This window comes from Staurois parvus, unplaced genomic scaffold, assembly GCF_062004578.1.
Source record: "Staurois parvus isolate SC_StPar_1 unplaced genomic scaffold, SC_StPar_1.0 ptg001462l, whole genome shotgun sequence".
Taxonomy (NCBI): Eukaryota; Metazoa; Chordata; class Amphibia; order Anura; family Ranidae; genus Staurois; species Staurois parvus.
Genome location: NW_028319258.1, coordinates 970,123 through 993,015, shown reverse-complemented (window position 1 = coordinate 993,015; position 22,893 = coordinate 970,123). Strand labels below are relative to the sequence as shown.

The following is a 22,893-nucleotide window of genomic DNA, read 5'->3' as shown; positions in this document are numbered from 1 at the left end:
TTATGTCTTCCTTCCTTTGTCTACATCAGAATACAAAAGTCTGACACAATGATTTTTATTACAGGGGTAGCCGCACCCAAAATTTTGCACTTATTGGCAGGGTTGCCAAACACAGTTCCAAAAGCAAAGTCAAACAGCCTTGCCATGCATAGGGACTGTTCAGACCATTGTGCTACATCGGTGTGCATTGCCATCGTAACAGAGTGCTTTATAACAAATGTAACGTGTCGTTTAAATAAAGTTGGGGAAAAAAGCACTGTGATGCACCAAAGGTTGCTTGGCCAATGCACACGAGTGTTGTTATGGCACCGTGAAACATGTCTGTTGGTTTGAACACGCCCTTACAGAGCTAACTCTGGAAGTCCTTACCTAGTTTTTGGGCCTTTTCCTACCTACGGAATTTCTTGTTCTTTATGCAAACTACCACTTGGTAACAGGTATAGGAGATATATATATATATATATTATATATATACACACACGTATATACAGTCATGGCCAAAAATATTGGCACCCTGCATTTGAATGAAAATTGTTGCAATTACAAATGTTTCGGCATTCTCATGTTTATTTCTGTTCTTTGTATTGGTATGACCCAAAAAAGGTGGAGAAACCAAAAGCCAAATCTGACACATTCCATGCAAAACTCCAAAAATGGAGTGGACAAAATTATTTGTACCTGCCCAAAATTGTAAGAAATAATTGCATTCCAAGTTTGTGCTGGTCCTGTAATTTGTAATTAAACCTACCTGTATCAATTAACATTAACAGATCTTAATGTTCCTGTGTCCTCTGTGCACAACATTGTCAAGAAGTTTATAGCCCATGGCACTGTAGCTAATCTCCCTGGACGTGAACGAAAGAGAGAAATCTATCAAAGATTGCAATGAGGGATCGTCCGAATGGTAGATAAAGAACCTCCATCAACTTCCATACAAATTCAAGCTGACCTTCAGGCATAGGGTGCAACTGTGTCGGCTCGCACTATACATCACCATCTTAAGGAAAAGGGACACTATGGTAGGAGACCCAGGAGGACCCCACTGCTGACACAGAAATATGGTGGGAGACCCAGGAGGACCTCACTGCTGACACAGAAATATGGTAGGAGGACCCCACTGCTGACACAGAAATATGGTAGGAGACCCAGGAGGACCCCACTGCTGACACAGAAATATGGTAGGAGGACCCCACTGGTGACACAGAAATATGGGAGGAGACCTAGGAGGACCCCACCGCTGACACAGAAACATAAAAAATCCAGATTGGATTTTGACAAATCTTACCCGAGGAAGCCAAAATCCTTTTGGGAGAATGTGCTGTAGACACACGAAACAAAATTCCAACTTTCTGGTAAAGCTCATCATTTTACTGTTTTCAGAAAAAGCAATGAGACCTTTAAGGAAAAGAATCCAGTCCTTCCAGTCACAGATGGTGGGGGGTCACTGATGGTTTGGGGTTGCTTTGCTGCTTCAAGCACTACATGTCTTGACCGTGTGCATGGCATTATGAAATCTGAAGACTACCAAAGAATTCCGGGGTGCAATGTAGGGCCCAGTGTCAGAAAGTTGGGTCTCCGTCAGAGGTCATGGGTCATCCAGCAGGACAATGACCCAACACACGTCAAAAAGCCCCCAGAAAATGTTTCACACAAAGCTCTGGAGAGGACTGAACTGGCCACCAATAAGCCCAGATCTCCATCCCATAGAGCTCCTGTGGAGAGATCTCAGAACAGCACTTGGGAAAAGGAACCCTTCCAATCTAAGAGACCTGGCGCAGTTGGAGAAAGAAGAGCGATCCAAAATTCCAGTAGAGAGGTGGAAGAAATTAATTAATGGTTACAGTAAACCATTGATTGCAGTTATTTTTTTCAAGGAGCATGCTACCAAATATTAAAGAGGGTGTCAATAATTTTGTCCAGTCCATTTTTGGGGTTTTGTGTGGAATGTGTCATTTGGCTTTTTTGTTTCTCCACTTTTTCGTGTCATACCAATACAAACAAAAGCAAAAGACACAAGAATGCTGAAACATTTATCATCGCAGCAATTTTCTGGGTGAAGCGGTGCGTTATCTGACAGAAATGCAGGGGGGGGGGCAAGATTTTTGGCCATAACTGTGTGTGTGTATATATGTGTGTATAGTGAGAAGAGATACAATATACACATTATACCCCCTAGACCTTTTTTTTTGGAATCTGCAGCCTTGAAGCTGGTCACCTCCCACAAACAATGGATGCTCTTAAAATTGAAAATTGTATTAAAAATTGTATCAAATAATAATATATTAATAAGTAATTTTTCTTTCATGGTGCCAGCCCATGGTAGCATACGTGTGGTATTATGGGCCGTGTTGGCACCGGCAAAATGGTATCGACTACTTACGGTAATTTTTCTTTCTTGGCGCCCATCCAGTATGCACAGCAAACTGGCACACCATGAAATACCTTAAAACGAAGCCCCCCAGCGGTGCGCTGTCACTACTGCAGAGGCTTCCATCTCTACCCATCTTCTTTCCGGTCTTGCAGACTGCAGCACAGAGCCCTGAAGGAACGGCATGGGTATGCCTTTCCTTTAACACGCATGTGCCGGTGATGTCACTGCACAAGCCGTCAAGCTTCTGCTTACTAGAATATCTCCTAAATGGGGCGAGTTTGGAAGATATTCATTTAACCTACATGTACACTTTATTATATGCTTACCTGTAGGTTAAATACAAATGAAGAGTTTCCTACCACCCTCGCAGCCCCCCTACCTACTTACCTGAGCCCAATCTCGGTCTAGCGCTGGACACTTCTAAAGCAGCTCTTCTCCCCCTTCCCAGCTCTCATCTGCTCGGCTGAGACCAGCAGGAGCCATTGGTTGTCAACACCTGTGAGCAGGGGGCTGAGCCAGGCTGTGTTCTTTTTGAATAGATGCAAACAACCCGGCTCAGGAACGAGCCTGTACCAATGCCCCCATAGGAAGTGGCTTTCTATGGGGACACTTGGCGTGGAGGGGGGGAGCTAGGCGCACTGGCAGGGGACCCGAAAAGAGAATCAAGACTGCTCTGTGCCAAACCATTACACAGAGCAAGTATGACATGTTTGTTATTTTAATGAGAAAAAAAAATGGAACCTTTAATATCACTTTAACCACCTCCAGTCCGGACACTTTCACCCCCTCCCAGTCCGGACACTTTCCCCCCCTTCCAGTCCGGACACTTTCCCCCCCCCCTTCCAGTCCGGACACTTTCACCCCCTCCCAGTCTGGACACTTTCACCCCCTCCCAGTCTGGATACTTTCCCCCCCTTCCAGTCCGGACACTTTCACCCCCTCCCAGTCCGGACACTTTCACCCCCTCCCAGTCTGGATACTTTCCCCCCCTTCCAGTCCGGACACTTTCACCCCCTCCCAGTCCGGACACTTTCACCCCCCTTCCAGTCCGGACACTTTCACCCCCTCCCAGTCCGGACACTTTCACCCCCTCCCAGTCCGGACACTTTCACCCCCTTCCAGTCCGGACACTTTCACCCCCTTCCAGTCCAGGCCAATTTTCAGCTTTCAGTGCTATCACACTTTGAATGACAATTACGCGGTCATGCAACACTGTACCCATATGAATTTTTTACCATTTATTTTGCTGGTATTTGTGCACCACTGGATTTTATTTTTTTTTTGCTATATAAATGAAAAAGTCCAAAATTTTGAAAAAAGGTGTTTTTATAAAATTTTGCAAATAAATAATCTTTCTTCATACATCTTGGACAAAATTTATTCAGCTATCTTTTTAGTAAAAAAAAAAAAAAAAAATAGCCCAAATTAGTTTATAACCAAAAATTATAATTTTTCAAAATTTTGTTTTACATTTTTATTTTATTTTTTTATATTATTATTTATTTTTTTTAACATACTTTCACCCTAGCAGTACAGTGTCACCATGGTGACACTACTATTTGTGGAAGGCGATGAAGATTTTTTTTTTTTCACACTGATTGCTTTTATACACATAAAGGCTATAAAAGCAATCATTTCTCCTTCTCTCTGGCTGCATTCTTGCAGCCATTGAGAACTACTGTGTGAGCTGTGATTGGTCACAGCTTGTCACATAATACAAGGCTGTTGTGAATGGCTCTGTACCATGTGACCTCTGTGATCATTCACAGATTTCACACGTAGTAAGCAATGATGTCACAAGTGACATCTTGCTTACTACTCTGCATGTGATCACTGATTGGCCAATCAGTAATCACATGATCGGGACCTCACACAGAGGTCCCGTACAGTGATCGGTGTTCCGCTGTGTCCCAGGGAGCGTGCACAAGCTGGGACGCAGGAGGACGTTTATAAACGGCCACCGGCTCCTGCACTGCTCCCTTCTAGACATTTATGTACATTGGCCGGACTGGAAGTGGTTGAAGTGACAGGACCAACCCTCAGTCTACCTTCCACATTTGGTGAATTCTCCCTTTAATTAAGTATAAGGCTCTTCTATTTGATGCTAAGCTGTTTGACTTGCAAAAATACTTCAATAAAAGCTACTTGGATTTAAAAAAAAGTATAAGGTTCTAGAATATGGGTGCCAAATGTGTTGAATTCACCTTAAAGCTGGACTCCAGACAGATATAAAAGACACGACTTGTATTCCTATACACATCATTAAATGTATTTATTTTAATTCAAGCACTTTAAGTACCTGAATGGGTTGAATCCACCATAAATCTGAACTCCAGCTAGGTAGAAAAGACAAATTAATGCAGCTCTGTATTCATAAATACATCATTCATTTTTTTCTTTTTCAAGCACTTCAAGTACCAGAATTTAACTTGGTATCGGCATCTTACGGGCCCCGTGCAGCTTAGACTGGAAGAAGGTGAATGTATCCAACAACTTAAATACGCCTTTTTGGAATGGATTGTCATTAAAGGGGATATGACTCTACAAAGTCTTTAGAAAACATCATTCTAGACATTGTCCTGCTATCATTGGTTGCAGTAATAACAGCCGTTATGTATGATGCAGTTTTGTCCACCTTTCTATCCTCCAGTTGCTCTCTTCTTCGGTCTCTCAGCTGCATCGTTGATTGTAGGCATTGCTGTAGCTCATAATGAGAAAAGAACCAAATGTCCTTCAAATGGCCCCTCAATAGCTGAATCCCTATCTGCCGGAAGCTGCCATTGTCTGACCTCACTCACAGTGTTACAGAGCATGATATTTAATAGAGTTTGATAAATGAAATAATCCGGTGGATCGGTCCACCCAAAAGTGATTTTTTTTTTTTTTAGGCTTCCATTATGTCTCAGAAAACCCAACAGCAAGATCCTCCTGCCTTGTCTCTGAACTCCTTTGCTCCTCAAAGTTTTGGATTTTCCCAGTCACTTTTGTATGTTTAAGCCTACAAAAAACAGGGAATTTATTTGTGGTCGCACAATGAGTGATGGGTTTGAGCAGTGTGCAACCACTACTTTTAGTATGTCACATACAAAGAATTTAAAACATCTTGGAATTGTTCACAGTGTTCATGGTAGTTGTAGGCATTTTTCATGGTGCTCATGGTGGTTGTAGGCATTTTTCATGGTGGTTGTAGGCATTTTTTATGGTGTTCATGGTGGTTGTAGGAATTTTTCATGGTGCTCATGGTGGTTGTAGGCATTTTGCATGGTGTTCATGGTGGTTGTAGGAATTTTTCATGGTGCTCATGGTGGTTGTAGGCATTTTTCATGGTGTTCATGGTGGTTGTAGGCATTTTTCCACACGCTTCACATTTTCTGCCCATGTGCTCAATAAATTTGAATTGTATGTAGTTTTATCCAGCTGGTCTAAGCAAGGCTTTCAAGGCTTCCAGAGTCAGGGACTGCAGCCTCTTGCCACTTTCTCCTCAATACGTCATTCTTCTACTGTAGAGTGTGGTTGGGTATTGGTAGGGTATGAATTATTTCTCTTTGAATGACTGGTAATTAGCTTGTAGTGAGACTGATGGAAGAGCTTGGAATTTTTCGCCTGCACAAGCATATATTTTACATTAGGTGTTCCCAGAGTACCAGGCCACCAGCAACCACAAAATCTTACAGTCCAGATTGACCTGTGCACCCAAGAATTGCCAGGATGAAAAAGAAATGTCCTGGTAGGCTCTATCTTTTTACTAATTCCCTTGTTATTCGTCCTGTTTGATTGGAATGTACAATCAGATAATACGTTGCCATTTAGTTCATGTTGAAAGATTCCTTTAGATTTTGAAGAGCCTGTTCTTTGGTGATAACATACCAGTCCTCTGGTAGGCCAGCTGGTTTAGCATTGTAGTAATCTGAAAACTGTTTATTAAACTCCTTGAAGACATATTTCCAGTAATTGGAGGATCCAATGGTGGCATCGGGCTGTATTGTCCAGTCGGGATAAATTTTGCGGTATTCTTTGTAAAGGCATGGCTTCCAGTCAGTGTCTGAATTTAGAAACGTTGTATTTCCAACCACGTCGGTGGTACATATTGAATGTGAGAGCGTTTTGGATTCTGTATAGCGGTACGTTCCTAAACCTTGAGGCCGATGGACTGATGCAAAGTGCTCCTTGTGATTAGCGGCTCCGGCCTCACAGGGGGCTTTACAGAATGGACACTGATTACCGCACCCAAAGATCTTCCTAAACAATACATCTTGTGGTTTAAAGGTTTTCTTGTTCATCACGTATTCAATAGTAAAATGTTTGATTTCGGTGATCATTTCTTTCTCGACACCTTCCAGGAACTCTTCAATGTCAGCTGAAAACTGGACAGGACTTGCGTTGTTTTGAAATGTAATCACTTTCATCTCGTTCTGCACAATGACCAAATCTTTCTTTAATATTGTGCAAAATGTTTTTAAACACTGGGAAACATTAGAGGTTTCTCGTACTCTTGGATCTTTGAGGGCTTGTCTTACCTTTCTCAAGATTCTTGCAAGAATATTTGACTTTAATGTTTCCAGGGAGGTGGAATCCTTGTATTTATTGGTGATAAATTTGACAATCCAGTTTTTTACAAAGGTCTCGTATTGGTTGTTGTATTTTATGTAACGAGTGAAATCGTGGTCTTCCAAAAGCTCTTTGAGCAAAGTGTATTGGAAGAAGGTTCTACTACTGTACCTGATTGAATCTTTGCTGGTCAGTATGTCGTTCACAATTTCACCACCCAAATGTTTGTACACATAGTCTGAAAGAGCTGGCTTTAGGCACGCCTCATAAAATTTCTGGGCTCTGGCTTTAGACTCATCCTTTTCTTGGTAGACGTTCTTAAATGTGGAGAAGTACTGAGGTTTTATTTTATCAAGGTAGGACTTCATATTGTTTTCCTGAAAAAAAATATTGTGCTTCTTCTGGAAGACTGGGGCAGCTTGACCCAGTAGTAGAAGCTTCAGATCCAGCTCGAACAATGGCGTGAGATGAAGACTCCTGACATCCTCCTCATTGAGTCTTTCGTTAACAAAATTTAGAAGTTCTTGGCAGTATGTTTGGTCGTAATCTTTCATTGTGTTTACTTGCTCTGTTACGTAGCAATTGCACTGCTCTTTCAAAGAAGTTACAAGGCTGCTCACCTTATTCCAGTAGTCCTCATTATTCACTTCTGGCATGTTCTCATACCATCTGCTTTGAGTATATTTCTTATCCAAGTCCAGTCCATTTTGCCCGTAACCGTCTAGACTTTTGACTTCATTCAACTTCTCATTGATGTAACCTGCTTTGTGCCTCATGTCTTTCCTGAGTTGGTCAATCATTTCTTGACTGACGTTGTGATTTTTTAAGCTGCCAAACTGTAATCCAGATATTGTTTTATTCCACATAACCTCAAACTCAGATTTTAGTTCCTCATCGCTAAGCTGATGCTTTACATTCTTGCAGTTGTCCAAGAGGCTTGTGGCTTTCTCTTCAATGGTCCTCAAATAGCTGTTCTGAACAAACTGTATCTCATGCTTCCCTTTCTGTATGCGGATAGCTTCTTCACATTTGATGGGTAAATTGTCTTCAACTTCATTCTTAAGTGTTGCTGCACTCCTAAAGAAGTCTTCCCTGTATCTCTCTACAAGGTGCACATATTTGTTCCCACTCTCAAAATATTCTTCTAGAGCTTCCAGCATGACTTTCTCTTCTTCTTGTAATACTTGATGCATGTCCTCTTTTATGCCAGCCCAAATTTCACTTTCAAGTTCTGAAGCTGGCTGATTGAGGATCTCATTTTCTGCCTCATTAATCCATGTGTGCATTCTCTTACGGAAATTCCACTCCAGTTCTGAATATTTTATTGATAGTTGATTGTAAGCATCGGCTACCAGGCTGTTTCTGAAGCTAAAAATAAAATTTTCATACTTCACCGCGTTCCACAAACTTTTTATCCATTTGATAAAATCAGATATGCTCTGAGGATTTCTGGACTCGAGCTGTTTTTTCATAGTTTCAAACAGCTGCCTCTTTAGTTCAATAATGTTTTCGCTGTACCCTGTATTTACCGAAGCCATTGGTGGAACTCCGTGCCAAAATCCTGGAATATACCAGCTGTGCTTCTCAAGATCATAGTCCATAACATCTGAAAACTTGGTCATGCTACTTTTTTCTTCCATTCTAGAAGCTACTTTGGTCATTTCATCTAACTGTTCCAGAAGTTTCTGCCTGTCTCTCATGTTCTTCTCATGGGCAGACACATCGCTAACGTTTTGGTGAACAAACTGGCAGTTGGGCTTCTTACCTAATTCTTTCATCCTCAGAAATGCATGGACCACTATCTGCAAAATATCTTTAATTTCTCCTGTATTTTCCATGGCCAGGTTAATTATAGTAATGTCACTCAACCCAACTACAAAGGTTGCTAACTCGTTGTCATGCTCGTAACTTTCTTCAACAGAAGCCAACTCAGGAGCTTTCAGCCCCTCGGTGTCAATTACCAGAATGAACTCACACCCAAGCCCATCTAGTAAATTGTTTTTCACTTTTAGAAGAGTCATGAAGGCCCCTCGTGTGCAGCGTCCACTGGCCACCGGGAACTGCAGGCCAAACATGGTGTTGAGAAGGGTGGATTTCCCCGTACTTTGCACTCCCAGTACAGTTATCACTTTCATTCTGCATTGCCCCCCTGTCTTGGTGTCCAACTCAACCAGGACATCAGTTATCCACTGCATGGGGATGTTTGACCCATCTCCATCAATTAGCTCCAATGGGAACCCGTCCAACAACAGATCAGCAGCAATACTTGGAAGATTATGAAGCTTTTGATCACTTGTACAATCATTTGCTAGGAAGTGTTCAGCTTCATAAAACTGGCCAACTTCTCGAATGAAATGTTCCACTCCTAGTGAGCTGTTCATAATGATTTGATCAAGTTCTTTCAGCCTGTCCACATTGGGGTTCACTTTATAGTATTGCTCCTTGTACTCAGCTTGGAGGGCTGAAAGATGATTTCTAGTGACTGAATCAAGGTAGAGCTTCATCCACTTCAAAAAATAACGTTTCTCAATACGTGATAGGTTGTTGAGTGCAGCTATAAATGTGAGTATTCCATCAGGCATACTGCACTCACTTTGTTGCCTCCTAAAGCCAGCACACTTCTTTACTAGCTTTGCTCTGTAATCCTCTGCATTGTCACTGCCAAGTCCTTTCATTCGACACATTTCCTTTTCAATTTTGGCCAGCTGTTTCCAATGTTCTCCTTGTAGTACCATTGTTTCATTCTTGTACTGCACAACATCTTTCACACTCTTAGTAATTTCCAGTGCAAGTGTCCTTGTATTTTGATGTTCTTCTGAACCTTCATCAATGCATATGCCTAGATCTGCGGCTATGTGAGACATCTCCTCCAGGGTGATGTAATAAGGGGAAGACTTAATTGAATCTAAGATAATTAGCTGCAGTTTCTTTACCAGTTCTGCATCATTAACCGAGTTGTTCTTCACCAGAACATTTTTTCTGTTGATTTTCAAGATGGGGTATAACATCTTTATGTGGTTCTGGGTCTCCACGCTTATACATCTAGAAGAAGGAGCAAGAATTATGAAGTAGTTTGTGTCTGATTCTTCAATGTTGGATAAAATGCTATAGTTTTGATCATCCATAGTCTCAATAAATATGAACACAGCTGAGGATACTTTTGTTAGAAAGTTGAATTGAGTCCAGTTAGATTCCAGATCACCCCGGAGATTTGTCACCGCGACTGGATCTGGAAACAGGTCCAAGAGTTCGCTTCCTCCGGGAAAGAACCACGAGATTTCCACCAAACCATCAGAGACTTCCCTTACAATATTTGCCCCTTCCATGTTCTGATGGACAAAAAAATCATGGTGTTGTTGGACTGGACTTAGGATATGATTTAGAATTCTGGATTTTGAAAGATTACACCTTCCCAGTCTAGCAAAGGAGAAAACAGGCATGGGTATATTGACCAAGTTGTCTTCCTTGCATCCTTTAACGTTTGCTAATGATTGGGGTCTCCATCTCTTCACTATATCTCTCATTGCCCACAACATTAAAGTTATATGAAATCCTTCCCCAGCAGGAATCAGAAGAGGGAGTGCGAACTGGCACATGGACATTTTAGTCACAATCTCTTGTTGCAGAAAACTATCTGAACAATTCAGAAGAAGGCAGATAACATCCAGAGGATGAATGGAAGTTGATATGTCTATATCATCCATGAAATCCATATCTTCATCTTGCATTGTGTTTGATTTTGTACATAGTGACTGATTAAGCCGTGTGTTTCTTGCAGTACTATTTAGGGCCATGAGGCTCTGTAGGAATTGCCAGGGTACATCCTCTGTCTTCTGAGGGACAGTGTTCCGTAGATCCTCTTGGCTGATCTCCAGAACTTCCATAAGACTGAGCTTTGATGTTCGGAACCTCACCAGGTTTAATTCCCTTAGTTTGTCGTCATAACTTTTAATTTTAGCTATGAAAGAGAAAAATATGTATTAAATAAATCAGTATTCCACATTATATCCAAATTTACTTAAAGTGGTTCTAAAGGCCAGGGGCGGACTTACAACTCATGGGGCACCCGGGCAATAGGGGATCATGGGGCCCCTGTGTCCTTGCCCAAACTCAAAAAAGCCTATGAAAAAGGTACCAGGGGCATCTCATGGGGCCCCCTACGGACCCCAGACCCTCGGGCAGTGCCCAAGTTTCCAAATGGTCAGTCCGCCCCTGCTAAAGGCTAAGGGTTTTATACCATAATGCATTCTAAGCATTAAGGTAAAAAACCTTCCAGAATCAGCCCCCCCTCCTCCTCCTTCGATCCAGCACTGTGCCCAACAGCAGCATCGCTCCTACTACTGTCAATTAAATCCTGTGAGGACGGAATGGAGTGGGGGGGGGGGGGGCGGAGCTGAGCTGCTCTTTGTGTGTCAATAGATGCACACAGCCTGGCTTGGGATCGATCCTGCACATCAACCTCCATAGTAAGCACTTGCTATGGGACAAATACAGAAAATGAGGAGCCTAGAGCGCTGGCGGGGGTCACCAGAAGAAGAGGTTTGAGGCCACTCTGTGCAAAATCACACCTAGCACAGAGCAGGTAAATATAACATTTGATATTTTACATTAAAAAAGCAGAGCCTTGAGAAATGCTTTAATTTCCAGAAAGTTAAATCGCTATGCTGTCTATTTAAAGAAATGTAAAGACATTTCCACCAGTTTACTTCCTAAGGCCGGCCAGACACTGATCATTTTTTTTGCTCAGGTTGCAATCGGAAAGAAAAAAAATCAAAGGATGTGGGGCAGGAGGGAAGCAATTTTCATTTGTTTTCTCTGGAACTGGTCAAAATTCACACAGTGAATGGCCTAAGTCTCTACACAACCTTGTTTGAATTATCATCTTTCATGGTGAGCAGCAATGTGTTATCATATATTCAAAAATATTGTGCAGTGCTATTGAGTTCATCAATAAACCACGTAACAATATAAGTAACTACAAATGACACTCATCAAAGGTAAAACATCAAATAGAATCAATACCACACATTACAACCTCCGTCATCTATCTTCTCAAAAGCCCATAATGAACAAAAGCTCATAAACAGTGGCTAAATGGTCAGCACTTCTGCCTGGCAGTACTGGGGTTGTTGGTTTGAATCCGAACTACGGCACTATCTTTCTGGAGTTTGTATGTTCTCCCTGTGCCTGCGTGGGTTTCCTCTGGGTACTCTGGTTTCCTCCCACACTCGAAAGACAAAAAAATCCTCCTTTCTAGCACAACCCCCCAATCCCCTCTCCTGACACAACCCCCCCCCAGTCCCTCCTCCTAGTGCAAGTTCCCCCAATCCCTCCTTTAATGCAGAAATCCCCCCAAAATCCTTCCTCCTAACACAACTTTCCCCCCAGTCCTCTCTCCTTACACAAATTCCCTAAATCCCCTCTCCTTGCACGAATCCCCTCCCCCCATTCCTCCCTCCTTACACAAATCCCCCCTTCAATCACCCCACCTAGGTCAAATTCCCCCAAAGCCTTCCTCTAGCCAAAACCTTTCCAAATTACCCTTTCCATCAAATAATCCTTCCACCTTACCCAAATCCCCCCTCCTATTAGCACAAATCCCCCGAACCCCCCCTCCCCCCCCCCCAAACCTCCCCCCGACTCCTAGCACTTGTCCCCAGATTCATTTTCCTAGCACAAATCCCCATATTCCCCCCCTCCTTTTAGCACAAATCCCTCCCAACCCCCCCTCCCTCCCAAACCTCCCTCTTAATCCTAGCATATGTCCCCAGATTCATTTTCCTAGCACAAATCCCCCCATCATCATCCCCATTACCCTTCCCAGCAAAGAGTCCTCATCCCCCCTCCTGCTCAAACCTCTCATCCCAGCACAAATGATTGTTACACCTCCCCTTCATTGTGCACTGTTCTGTGTCATCTGCTCCATGGATAGGAGAGGAGAGCACAGCCTGCACCTCCCACCTCTTTCTGTCATTTCTTCTTTACAGGCTTCACTGCTCCAGACTGCTCTCCCCTTGTCCCAGCCTTGAGTGCAGGGATGGGGGAAGGGACCCAGGGACCAGGCACAGCATCCATGGAAAGACTGGTCTTGGGGGGCATAGCCTACCCCAACACTCCCCTAGATCCAGCCATGGTGGAGAGTAGGGAAACCAGCAGCCATGGTGCCCTAGGCAGCTGCCTAGTTTGACTAATGGCAGCATCAGCCCTGCCCATTGGAAGATTTCTAACCCTTTCTTGTTCTAGTGACAACTATAAAACCTTGGATCTCTGATTACTTTGTGTCCCAATGACAAGAGTCACCAGAGCACATAGAGAGGGTGAATCTCTCTAGTGGGGACACAAAAAGCAAGGGAAAACAGACAGGCTTTAGATATACAGTACTTTCAGTTACACAAGATCCACTAATATGGAGATGGTCTCACCCCACCCCTTGTTCCTACTAATGCTGTCTCCATTTCAGAAAGAGCTCCTGTAACTGGTCCCATTATCTGTAGGAAATGCATTTGTGTATTAAAAGTCGCCAATGCCACTTGCTACCGTCCTATCTGACATCATCAGAAGAGAGGATACAGGAAATGTATTATATTCTATAATCAGAAAATATACAGCATAGAAAAAATCATTAAGACAGCTCAGAAAGAGAATATTATATTATACTTACGACCCCAGAAATATTCTTCTAGGTCTGATGATTGTGAAATGTCCAACTTTGTCTCCTGATGTTGGTCCTGGAAGCCTTCAGAAGCAGATTCCAATGCTGGAATATCTGTGCTTTGCATGTTTTTTGTTATTTCATCTTCTAGTTTATCCATTTCACCTTCAGTGATTTTCTCCACTTTATCTTGGATGATATTCTCCTCTTGATTGAGGGTTTCTTTACTAATGTTCTCCTCTTCTCTGATATTTTCTTCTTCAATTATGTCCTCTTTTTCTGGGCTGCTGTTCTCCTTTTCTTGATTGATTCTCTCATCTTCATTGATGTTCTCCTTCTCTTGAATGGTGTACTCTTTTTCATGAGGGGTTCCTGCCTCTGGCTCATCATCCTCCTTATTGGCATTCTCATTTTGCATACTGGTACTTTCATCTTTTTGACTGGTGTGGTCCTTATTGAAACTCCCGTTCTCTTGAATGAGGTTCTGTGTCTTGTTCTTTATGTTCTCCTCTTGAATTATATTATCAATTTCATCTTTAAAGTTCTCTTCCTGAATAACGGTCTCCTTTTTTTGACTTGTATTGTCCTCTTGGTTGAAGTTTTTGTTTATGTTAGTAATGTTCTCCTTCGCTTCACTAAAGCTTTCCTCTTGTTTAATGTTCACCTCCTCCTGAACTGTGGAGTCATCTTCTTGACTAATGTTTTGTTCACCAATGCTTTCTTCCTTGTGATTGGCTACCTCTTCCTCATGACTGGTGTTCTTCTCTTCTTGAATTAGGTTCTCCTCCTCTTGATTGATGTTCTGTTGATCAAATTCTTTATCCACTTCATGATTGGTTATCAGCTGTTCATGGCTGATCTTCTCCTGCTCTGGATAAATATTTTCTTGATTTAATATTGATGGTTCTGCATTCTGTTCATTAATGCCCTCCTCCTTGTTATGGATGATTTCCCCCTCTTGATTGATGTTCTCTTGATTGAGGTTTTCCTTCTCTTGATCTTCTTTTCCTAAGTTAATGTCATGTTCTGCATTATTGTTCTTGGCAGTGTTCTCCTCCTCTTGACTTATACTTTCCTCTTCTAGACTGATATTTTGTTGGGTGATATCCTGTTCTTCATGAGTGGTTATATCTTCTTCGTGAATAATCTTCTCTTCATCATTGGTCTTCCTCTCTTGGTTGAGGTCCTGCTGAATTTTTCCTTTCTCATAACTGAATATATTTTCCTCTAGATTGACATTTCCCTTATCCTTATGAATTATCTCCTGATTTTTATTGTTGAGCTCCTTCTCTTGAACAGTGTTTTCTTTCTCTTTATTATTGAGCTCCTCTCCTTTCAAAATCTCCTTCTCTTTATCTTTAACCAAATTTTCTTGATAAATGTTCATCTCCTCTTTATTGTTGACCTCCTTTTCCTGATTTATAATATCTTCCTCTTTATTGTCAGTCCTCTTTTCCTGATTGATTGTTTCTTCCTCTTTATTGTTGACCTCCTCTTCTTGATTAATAAGCTCCTCCTCTTTATTGTTAATCTTCTCTTCTTGATTGATGATCTCCTCTTCTTTATTGTTCATATTAATTACTGCTTGGTTGATGATTTCTTCCTCTTTATTGTTGAGCTTTATCTCTTGATTGACAATCTTTTCCTCTTTGTTGTTGACCTCCCCCTCTTGATTAATTAGCTCCTCCTTCTTATAGCTACCCTCCTCTTCTTGATTGATTATTTCCTCCTCCTTATTGTTGACATATATTTCTTGGTTGACAGACTCCTCCTCTTTATTGTTGACCTCCTCTTCTTGATTGATGACCTTTCCCTCTTCGTTGTTGACCTTCTCTTCTTGATTAATGATCCCCTTCTCTTTATTATTAACCTCCTCCTCTTGGCTGATGATTTTTTCCTCTTTATTGTTGGCCTTTGTTTCTTGATTGATGATCTCCTCCTCTTTATTGTTGAGCAACTCTTCTTGATTGATAATCAACTCCTCTTTATTGCTGACTTCTCTTTCCTGATTCATGATATTCTCATTATTTTTGAGCTGCTCTTCTTGTTTGATGTCTTCTTCCTCTTTATCAGTGTGCTCCATTAGACTAAAGTTCTCCTCCTCTAGGTTGATGTTTTCATGATGAGGGTTTTCTTGCTTGGCATTCTTATCCTCTTGATCAATGCCATTTATCTCAGTGATGTTCTCTTCATCTTGCTGTGTGTTCTCCTCTGGACTAAACGCTTTCATATTGGCATCTTCTTTTTTCTGCTTACTATTCTTTAAGCCTTCCTTCATGTTCTCTTCCTGACTGATTTCCCCCTTGTTATGGATGTCTTCCTGAAGAAGATAGTTTTGATGAAAGTCTTCTTGGTCTGGATCCATAATGTTGATCTGGATTGTCACTCAACCTGGAAAACAAGAATTTGTATTAATATCCATTGGACTCCAATGGGCATGTTCTAAATTATTAGTACTAGATATAAATCTGCATGTTAATGGTCATTTCCAGAATATTCCTTCTTGTCTTCATAACAGAATGAGTCAACTACCCCCCCCCCCTATAATGTAAATGGAGCCTGTGTTATTAGCACATATTTGAAACAATTATTTTAATACTTTCTTTGAAGATTTTTTTGTTATTTAACCTCTTGGTGCCTGCTGCACGCAAATGTGTGGCCTCCCGGCGTCTGGGCCTTGACGCCAAGCGGCTGCACATTTGTGTGCAATTAAGAAAAACATATGTGCTGAGAGCGTGCGCCCTGCGTGCTCCCAAACACTCATGTCCGGTACTCACGGAAAGGTCCTGATCTCCTCTTTCGATTGGGACCTTTTCTGATCATGTGACCACCGTGATGGCGAATCACGGCGGTCACATGACCCTAAAACCCCGCCCTGCCTCCCGGCTTCTGAAACCCGGCACCAAGGGGTTAAAGTATAACTAAAGGCAAAACTTTTTTTTCTAGTTTTGGATAGAGTGGAGATTGATTAGATCATCTATTAGGTTTTTTGCAGTTGGTGCCATTGTCCTGGTTACCATCAAAAGTGAGTAAAAGAAAATCATAAATTTTGAGTTGTCACCAGAAAAGTAATAGAGCAGAAATCTTCTAATGGGGACACTAGTTCTAGTAACTTAGGGGACCCCAAGGGATTCCCTTCATTTGCAGGAATTTCCTCTCATTTCCTGCTTTGGCTATGGGAGATGATGTGAAGGTAAATCTCCCCAATGTAGCACAGATGGCGTATAGTTCTACTTTAATATGCAATTTACAGTGCTACAGTGCATTTTATTAGTACCATATTACACATTAAATTGAATAAAGATTTCCCCTTTAGTGGCCAACTGTTTTTTTTACCAAGAATCCCCCCATCCAGGAATAAAACCCACTAAACCCACTAAAATGAAACCTAAACCACATAGAATGCTGTTTCCATAAGTCAGCCACGACCCAATGAAGCAGTTGAGGATACATTGATTTTGCACATACACCTACATATGCCTTAAAGCCAAACTCCTGGGTAAATGTTTATTTTCAAAAAAGGGTTGCCCCAGGTGACTTAAACAAAATCTACCTTCACATAAAATATCACATTTGGGTGGACCGACCTTTAAATGAGCATTCTACACCCAAAGCACATGTGACGTCAGTATACCACAAATATATTCTTTACCTAGAGAAGTATTTCATGGCTTGAAACTGCCTGGAGTCTCCTGTTACTGGTTATTCTGCATTGTCTATCTCTGGTGTAAGCCGGGAGATCTGCACAGACAGCTCAGTCCCTGCCAGGAAGATTAATTGTCATTTTTCCTGCTGCTGAACACACACCTGCCGGCAGGAGGATGAGTTTTTATGGCTTTTAAAGCCATGTTTAGAGGAATATAATGGACTGTAATTGCTGACCTCTCCTTCTGTAAATGCTGAATGCTATGTGGCTTCCATACTTTGAGTCACCAGCAAAGAGGCAGTATGGAAGCATTTCTGAGTTCCCTTTCCTTTCCTGTTTTGCATTCTTGTTTCAGCTCATTGACTCAAAATACCGAGCACAGCCTCTGTATTCTCCTCATGACTAGTTTACTGAAAGTGGAACTCTGGGCAAAATAAAAAATTATATCTATTTTTCTATTAAATTCAAATTTCCTTAGTCCCCCTATAACATAGTTGTATTACTTCCCACACGGAAGAGAAATATATTTGAAATATATTTTAAAAATATTCTTCCCAAATATATTGACATATATTTGATATGCTACAATTTTGGCCGTATTCAATATATTTCAAAATATATTTCAATAAATATATATACACTGCATGTTGAAATGCATTTTTTTTACAAAATATATGAAAAATATTTTTAAAAATACATAAATAAATACATAAATATACTGTATGTCTTTAAAAATACAAATCTACATTTTTGGAATGCATTTTCAAATATTTTTAAAAATATATGGTAAAAAGGCTTTTTCATGTTAAAAAAATCTGAAGAATATATTTAAAAAATATATATTTTTAAAAATATTTTTCATATATTTTGTAATATATAAAAAACACATTTCAACATACAGTATATATATATATAAATGATAATAATAATTATTATTATTATACAGGATATATATAGCGCCAACAGTTTGCTCAGCGCTTTACAATATAACGGGAGACAATACAGCAACAATACAGTTCAATACAAAAGGGATAGGAGGGCCCTGACCCTTGGAGCTTACATACAGTATACCTAGAGTTCCACTTTAAAATGATCACTGAAACAAAAAAAGGTTCTAAGTCTCTCTGTTTGCACTTTATATCTGCAGTGCATTTCATACACAAAACTATGTTGCTAATTGCTCATTGAGGTTGCAGGAAACCACAAGTGATACACATTAGTCAGCCAATAGAAGGATCACATCTATTAGGAATATTATATTATGATCAAAATAGGGAACAACAAGGATATAAAATTGTATCCAAAATCGCTTCAGCTAAATGTTAGAATGAAAATGTAGTATATGTCCTCAATAAAATGATAGTGTGATGTTATCTAGATTCTAGTCATTATGGAGGCAGAAGTTCATCTTCCATTTATCTCTAACTCCATCTCTAAGTTCACCTTCCCTATGTCTCTACCAGGGGCGGACTGACCATTTGGAAACTTGGGCACTGCCCGAGGGCCCGGGGTCAGTAGGGGGCCCCATGAGATGCCCCTGGTACCTTTATCATAGGCTTTTTCGAGTTTGGGCAAGGACACAGGGGCCCCATGATCCCCTATTGCCTGGGGGCCCCATGAGTTGTCAGTCCGCCCCTGGTCTCTACTATATCCCCAAGTTAGTCTTCTCTAAATATCTAACTCCATCACTAAGTTCACTGTCTCTATATCTCTAACTTTGACCTTAAATTCACCTTTCCTATATCTCTTCTCCATCCCCAAGTTTACCTTCTCTACATCTCTAACTCGATCCCTAGGTTCACTTTCACTATGTCCCTAATTCAATCCTAGTTCACCTTCCTTATATTTCTAATTATATCCCTAGGATCACCTTCCCTATGCCTCTACTCCATGCCTAAGTTCACCATCCTTATATCTCTAACTCCAACCCCAAGTTCACCTTCTCTATATCTCTTACTCCATCCCTTCCATCCCTAAGATCACCTTCCCTATGTCTCTACTCCATCCCTAAGTTCTCATTCCCTGTCTCTGCTCCATCCCCAAGTTCACCTTCCCTATGTCTCTACTCCATCCCCAAGTTCACCTTCCCTATATCTCTAACTCCATCCCCAGGTTCACCTTTCATATACAGTATCTCTGCTTCATCCCCAAGTTCACCTTCGCTATGTCTCTAACTCCATCCCTAACTCCACCATCCCTATGTCTCTACTCCATCCCCAAGTTCACCTTCTCTATATCTCCAACTCCATCCCAAGTTCACCATCCTTATATCTCTAATTCTATCCCTAAGATCACTTTCCCGATGTCTCTACCCCATCCCTAAGTTCACCTTCTCTATATGTCTAACGATATCCCTAGGTTCACCTTCCCTATGTCTCTACTCCATCCCTAAGTTCACCTTCCCTGTGTCTCTACTCCATCCCTAAGTTCACCTTCCCTGTGTCTCTACTCCATCCCTAAGTTCACCTTCCCTGTGTCTCTACTCCATCCCTAAGTTCACCTTCCCTATGTCTCTACTCTATCCCTAAGTTCACCTTCCCTATGTCTCTACTCCATCCCTAAGTTCACCTTCCCTGTGTCTCTACTGCACCCTTAAGTTCACCTTCCCTGTGTCTCTACTCCATTCCTAAGTTCACCTTCCCTGTGTCTCTACTCCATTCCTAAGTTCACCTTCCCTGTGTCTCTACTCCATCCTTAAGTTCACCTTCCCTGTGTCTCTACTCCATCCCTAAGTTCACCTTCCCTGTGTCTCTACTCCATCCCTAAGTTCACCTTCCCTATGTCTCTACTCCATCCCTAAGTTCACCTTCCCTATGTCTCTACTCCATCCCTAAGTTCACCTTCCCTGTGTCTCTACTGCACCCTTAAGTTCACCTTCCCTGTGTCTCTACTCCATCCCTAAGTTCACCTTCCCTGTGTCTCTACTCCATCCCTAAGTTCACCTTCCCTGTGTCTCTACTCCATCCCTAAGTTCACCTTCCCTATGTCTCTACTCCATCTCTAAGTTCACCTTCCCTGTGTCTCTACTGGACCCCTAAGTTCACCTTCCCTGTGTCTCTACTCCATCCCTAAGTTCACCTTCCCTATGTCTCTACTCCATCCTTAAGTTCACCTTCCCTGTGTCTCTACTCCATCCTTAAGTTCACCTTTCCTATGACTCTTCTCCATCCCCAAGCATCACCCTCTCACACTAAGTCTATCCTTAACATTAACCCTCCAATATGTTGACTTGCTTGCACACTCTTCCAGTTCTCTGGACAGTATTTGTTAGAAAGCATCTGAAGTCCTCTCTGATAATCCTAAGTATGGAAACCATCAGCCATCCTCTTTTTTGGCCTCCTGTAGTCTAACATGGTAGCTAACACAGTACTAACTAATGAGAGGTCGTTCCTTACCAGCTGTGAATGTTATAAGTTGTTATTTCACATTCAGCAGCTTTGGTACCTCTTTTAGTTTGGGTGTAGTGCTCCTTTAAGTTTCGTAGATTAGTAAATTATAATATAACACAATAAAGTTATGTTATAGGAAGATAAAGAAAGTTTTGATTCACCTTTTTTCCCTTACTGGCTGAGCTCAGTCCTGACGGCCATGTCCATCCAGGGAAGAAGGGCCATCCGTCTGGTCTTTATGGGGAGATGAATGTTTTCAGATATGAAACGATCCAGTAGAATTTTTCTGTCAGTTGTACTGATCAGGCCCCTCCTATCCCATTTGGAAATCAACTATTTTATTTTGAATATTGCTTTATCGTTGTGTTTCTGTCGCTGAATCGGGGGCTATGTATAGCAGCGGCGTCCCCTGTGCCTGGACTTGTCCTATTAGTCTCTTTGTCAGCAGATGACGAGCTGTACGCTGTGTCTGCAGGCACTTCTATCACTGAGCATTTTCATTTAAAGGGATATTGGAGGAGGTTTTACTGAGTGCACATGATGAATGTCAAATGGATTCAAAAGGTAATCTGAAGGTAGTCTGAAATACAGATAAGCAAAAGTTTAACTTTTTTTTTTTCTAACATTCAGTGCAAAAGAGTCAAATTCTTTAACCAGTTCAGCTCTCACAACTGTACACTGCCTATGGACCAGAGCAATGTGTACACTCACACTTCTTCTATGGGTTTATTGAGTCGGCAATAGCCTTGTCATTAATTAAGATAACACAATTTTATATATATACAGTTGCAAGAAAGAGGATGGGTGATGCAACAGGACAATGACACAAAGCATACAAGTAATTCAACAAAACAATGGCTGCAACAGCACAGAATACGCCTTCTGGAGTGGCCCAGTCAGAGTCCTGACCTCAACCCGATAGAAATGCTGTGGCATGACCTTAAGAGAGCGATTCACACCAGACATCCCAAGAATATTGCTACACTGAAACAGTTTTGTGAGGAGGAGTGGTCCAAAATGACTCCAGATCGTTGTGCAGGTCTGATCTGCAACTACAGGAAACGTTTGGTTGAGGTTATTGCTGCCAAAGGAGGGTCAACCAGTTATTAAGTCCAAAGGTTCACATACTTTTTCCTCCCTGCACTGTGAATGTTTACATGTTCTGTGCAATTAAACCATGGCAACATCTAATGTTTGTGTAGTATTATGTTCAGCAGACTGTGTTCTTCTATTGTTGTGACTTAGATGAGGTTCAGAGCACATTTTATGCCCAATTCATGCAAAACTCCACGTAATCCCAAGGGGTTCACATACTTTTTCTTACAACTGTATACTGTATATATATATATATATAACTGTATATATATATATATATATATATATATCCATTCAGTCGTATCCGACCCTTGGCGATTGCATGGACTGTCACTCATAAGCGACCTTTTCCATGAATTCCATGAATTCTATGTAATTATTTTTACAGGGTAGGTTACCAGGTATATATATATATATATATATATATATATATATATATACAGTGAAGGAAATGCGTATTTGCTCCCCTGCTGATTTTGTATGTTTGCCCACTCACAAAGAAATGATCGGTCTAAAAATCGGATGTTCGGTGTATTGTAACACTGAGAGACAGAATAGCAACAAAAAATTCAAAAGGAATGCATGTCTAACAAATTATGCACTGATTTGTCTAACAAATGATGCAAATCAGTGCATCATTTGTTAGACATGCATTTCCTTTGAATTTGTTGTTGCTATTCTGTCTCTCAGTGTTACAATACACCGAACATTCGATTTTTAGACCGATCATTTCTTTATGAGTGGGCAAACATTCAACATCAGCAGGGGATCAAATACTTATTTCCTTCACTGTGTAATACATATTTATATATACACAATGCGTACACCCCAACAAATTTGTCAGAAAACCTTTCCTTACCTTTCCACCAGAATCCACATTTGCTATGGGACACTATACTACAAAATCCTCCCACAAATGCCAGCCATTGATTGCAAACACGATTTGTTAATTTGCACACACACAAAAAAAAATATTTTTCCTAACAAATTCATCCAAGACCATGTTGCAAAAATAAACACACCCCAATGAAAGTCTTAGGAGCAAAGCTAAATTTTAGACAACAAAATGCAACTCCAGGAGCGTCTAATTATTTATTAAACAGGTGTCTAGCAAACAGGTGATTATAAAAGGGTGTTACTTAACAAATAAAACCCCTCCCATTTCATGCTGTCAGCAATGGCACCACATGGA

At 41.1% G+C, this 22,893-nt stretch overlaps 1 protein-coding gene across 1 annotated transcript; it reads right to left on the bottom strand.

Moving 5' to 3' along the window:
- Window positions 1-4,626: 4,626 nt before the first annotated feature.
- LOC149435846 (interferon-induced very large GTPase 1-like) lies at window positions 4,627-20,936 on the bottom strand. The gene is made up of 3 exons (XM_089662384.1): window positions 20,768-20,936; window positions 13,581-15,962; window positions 4,627-10,877 (listed from the first exon to the last, which is right to left on the bottom strand). Exons 2-3 carry the CDS (start codon window positions 15,934-15,936, stop codon window positions 6,178-6,180), a joined length of 7,056 nt encoding a protein of 2,351 aa, XP_089518510.1. The 5' UTR covers window positions 15,937-15,962; window positions 20,768-20,936; the 3' UTR covers window positions 4,627-6,177.
- Between the last annotated feature and the right edge of the window lie 1,957 nt (window positions 20,937-22,893).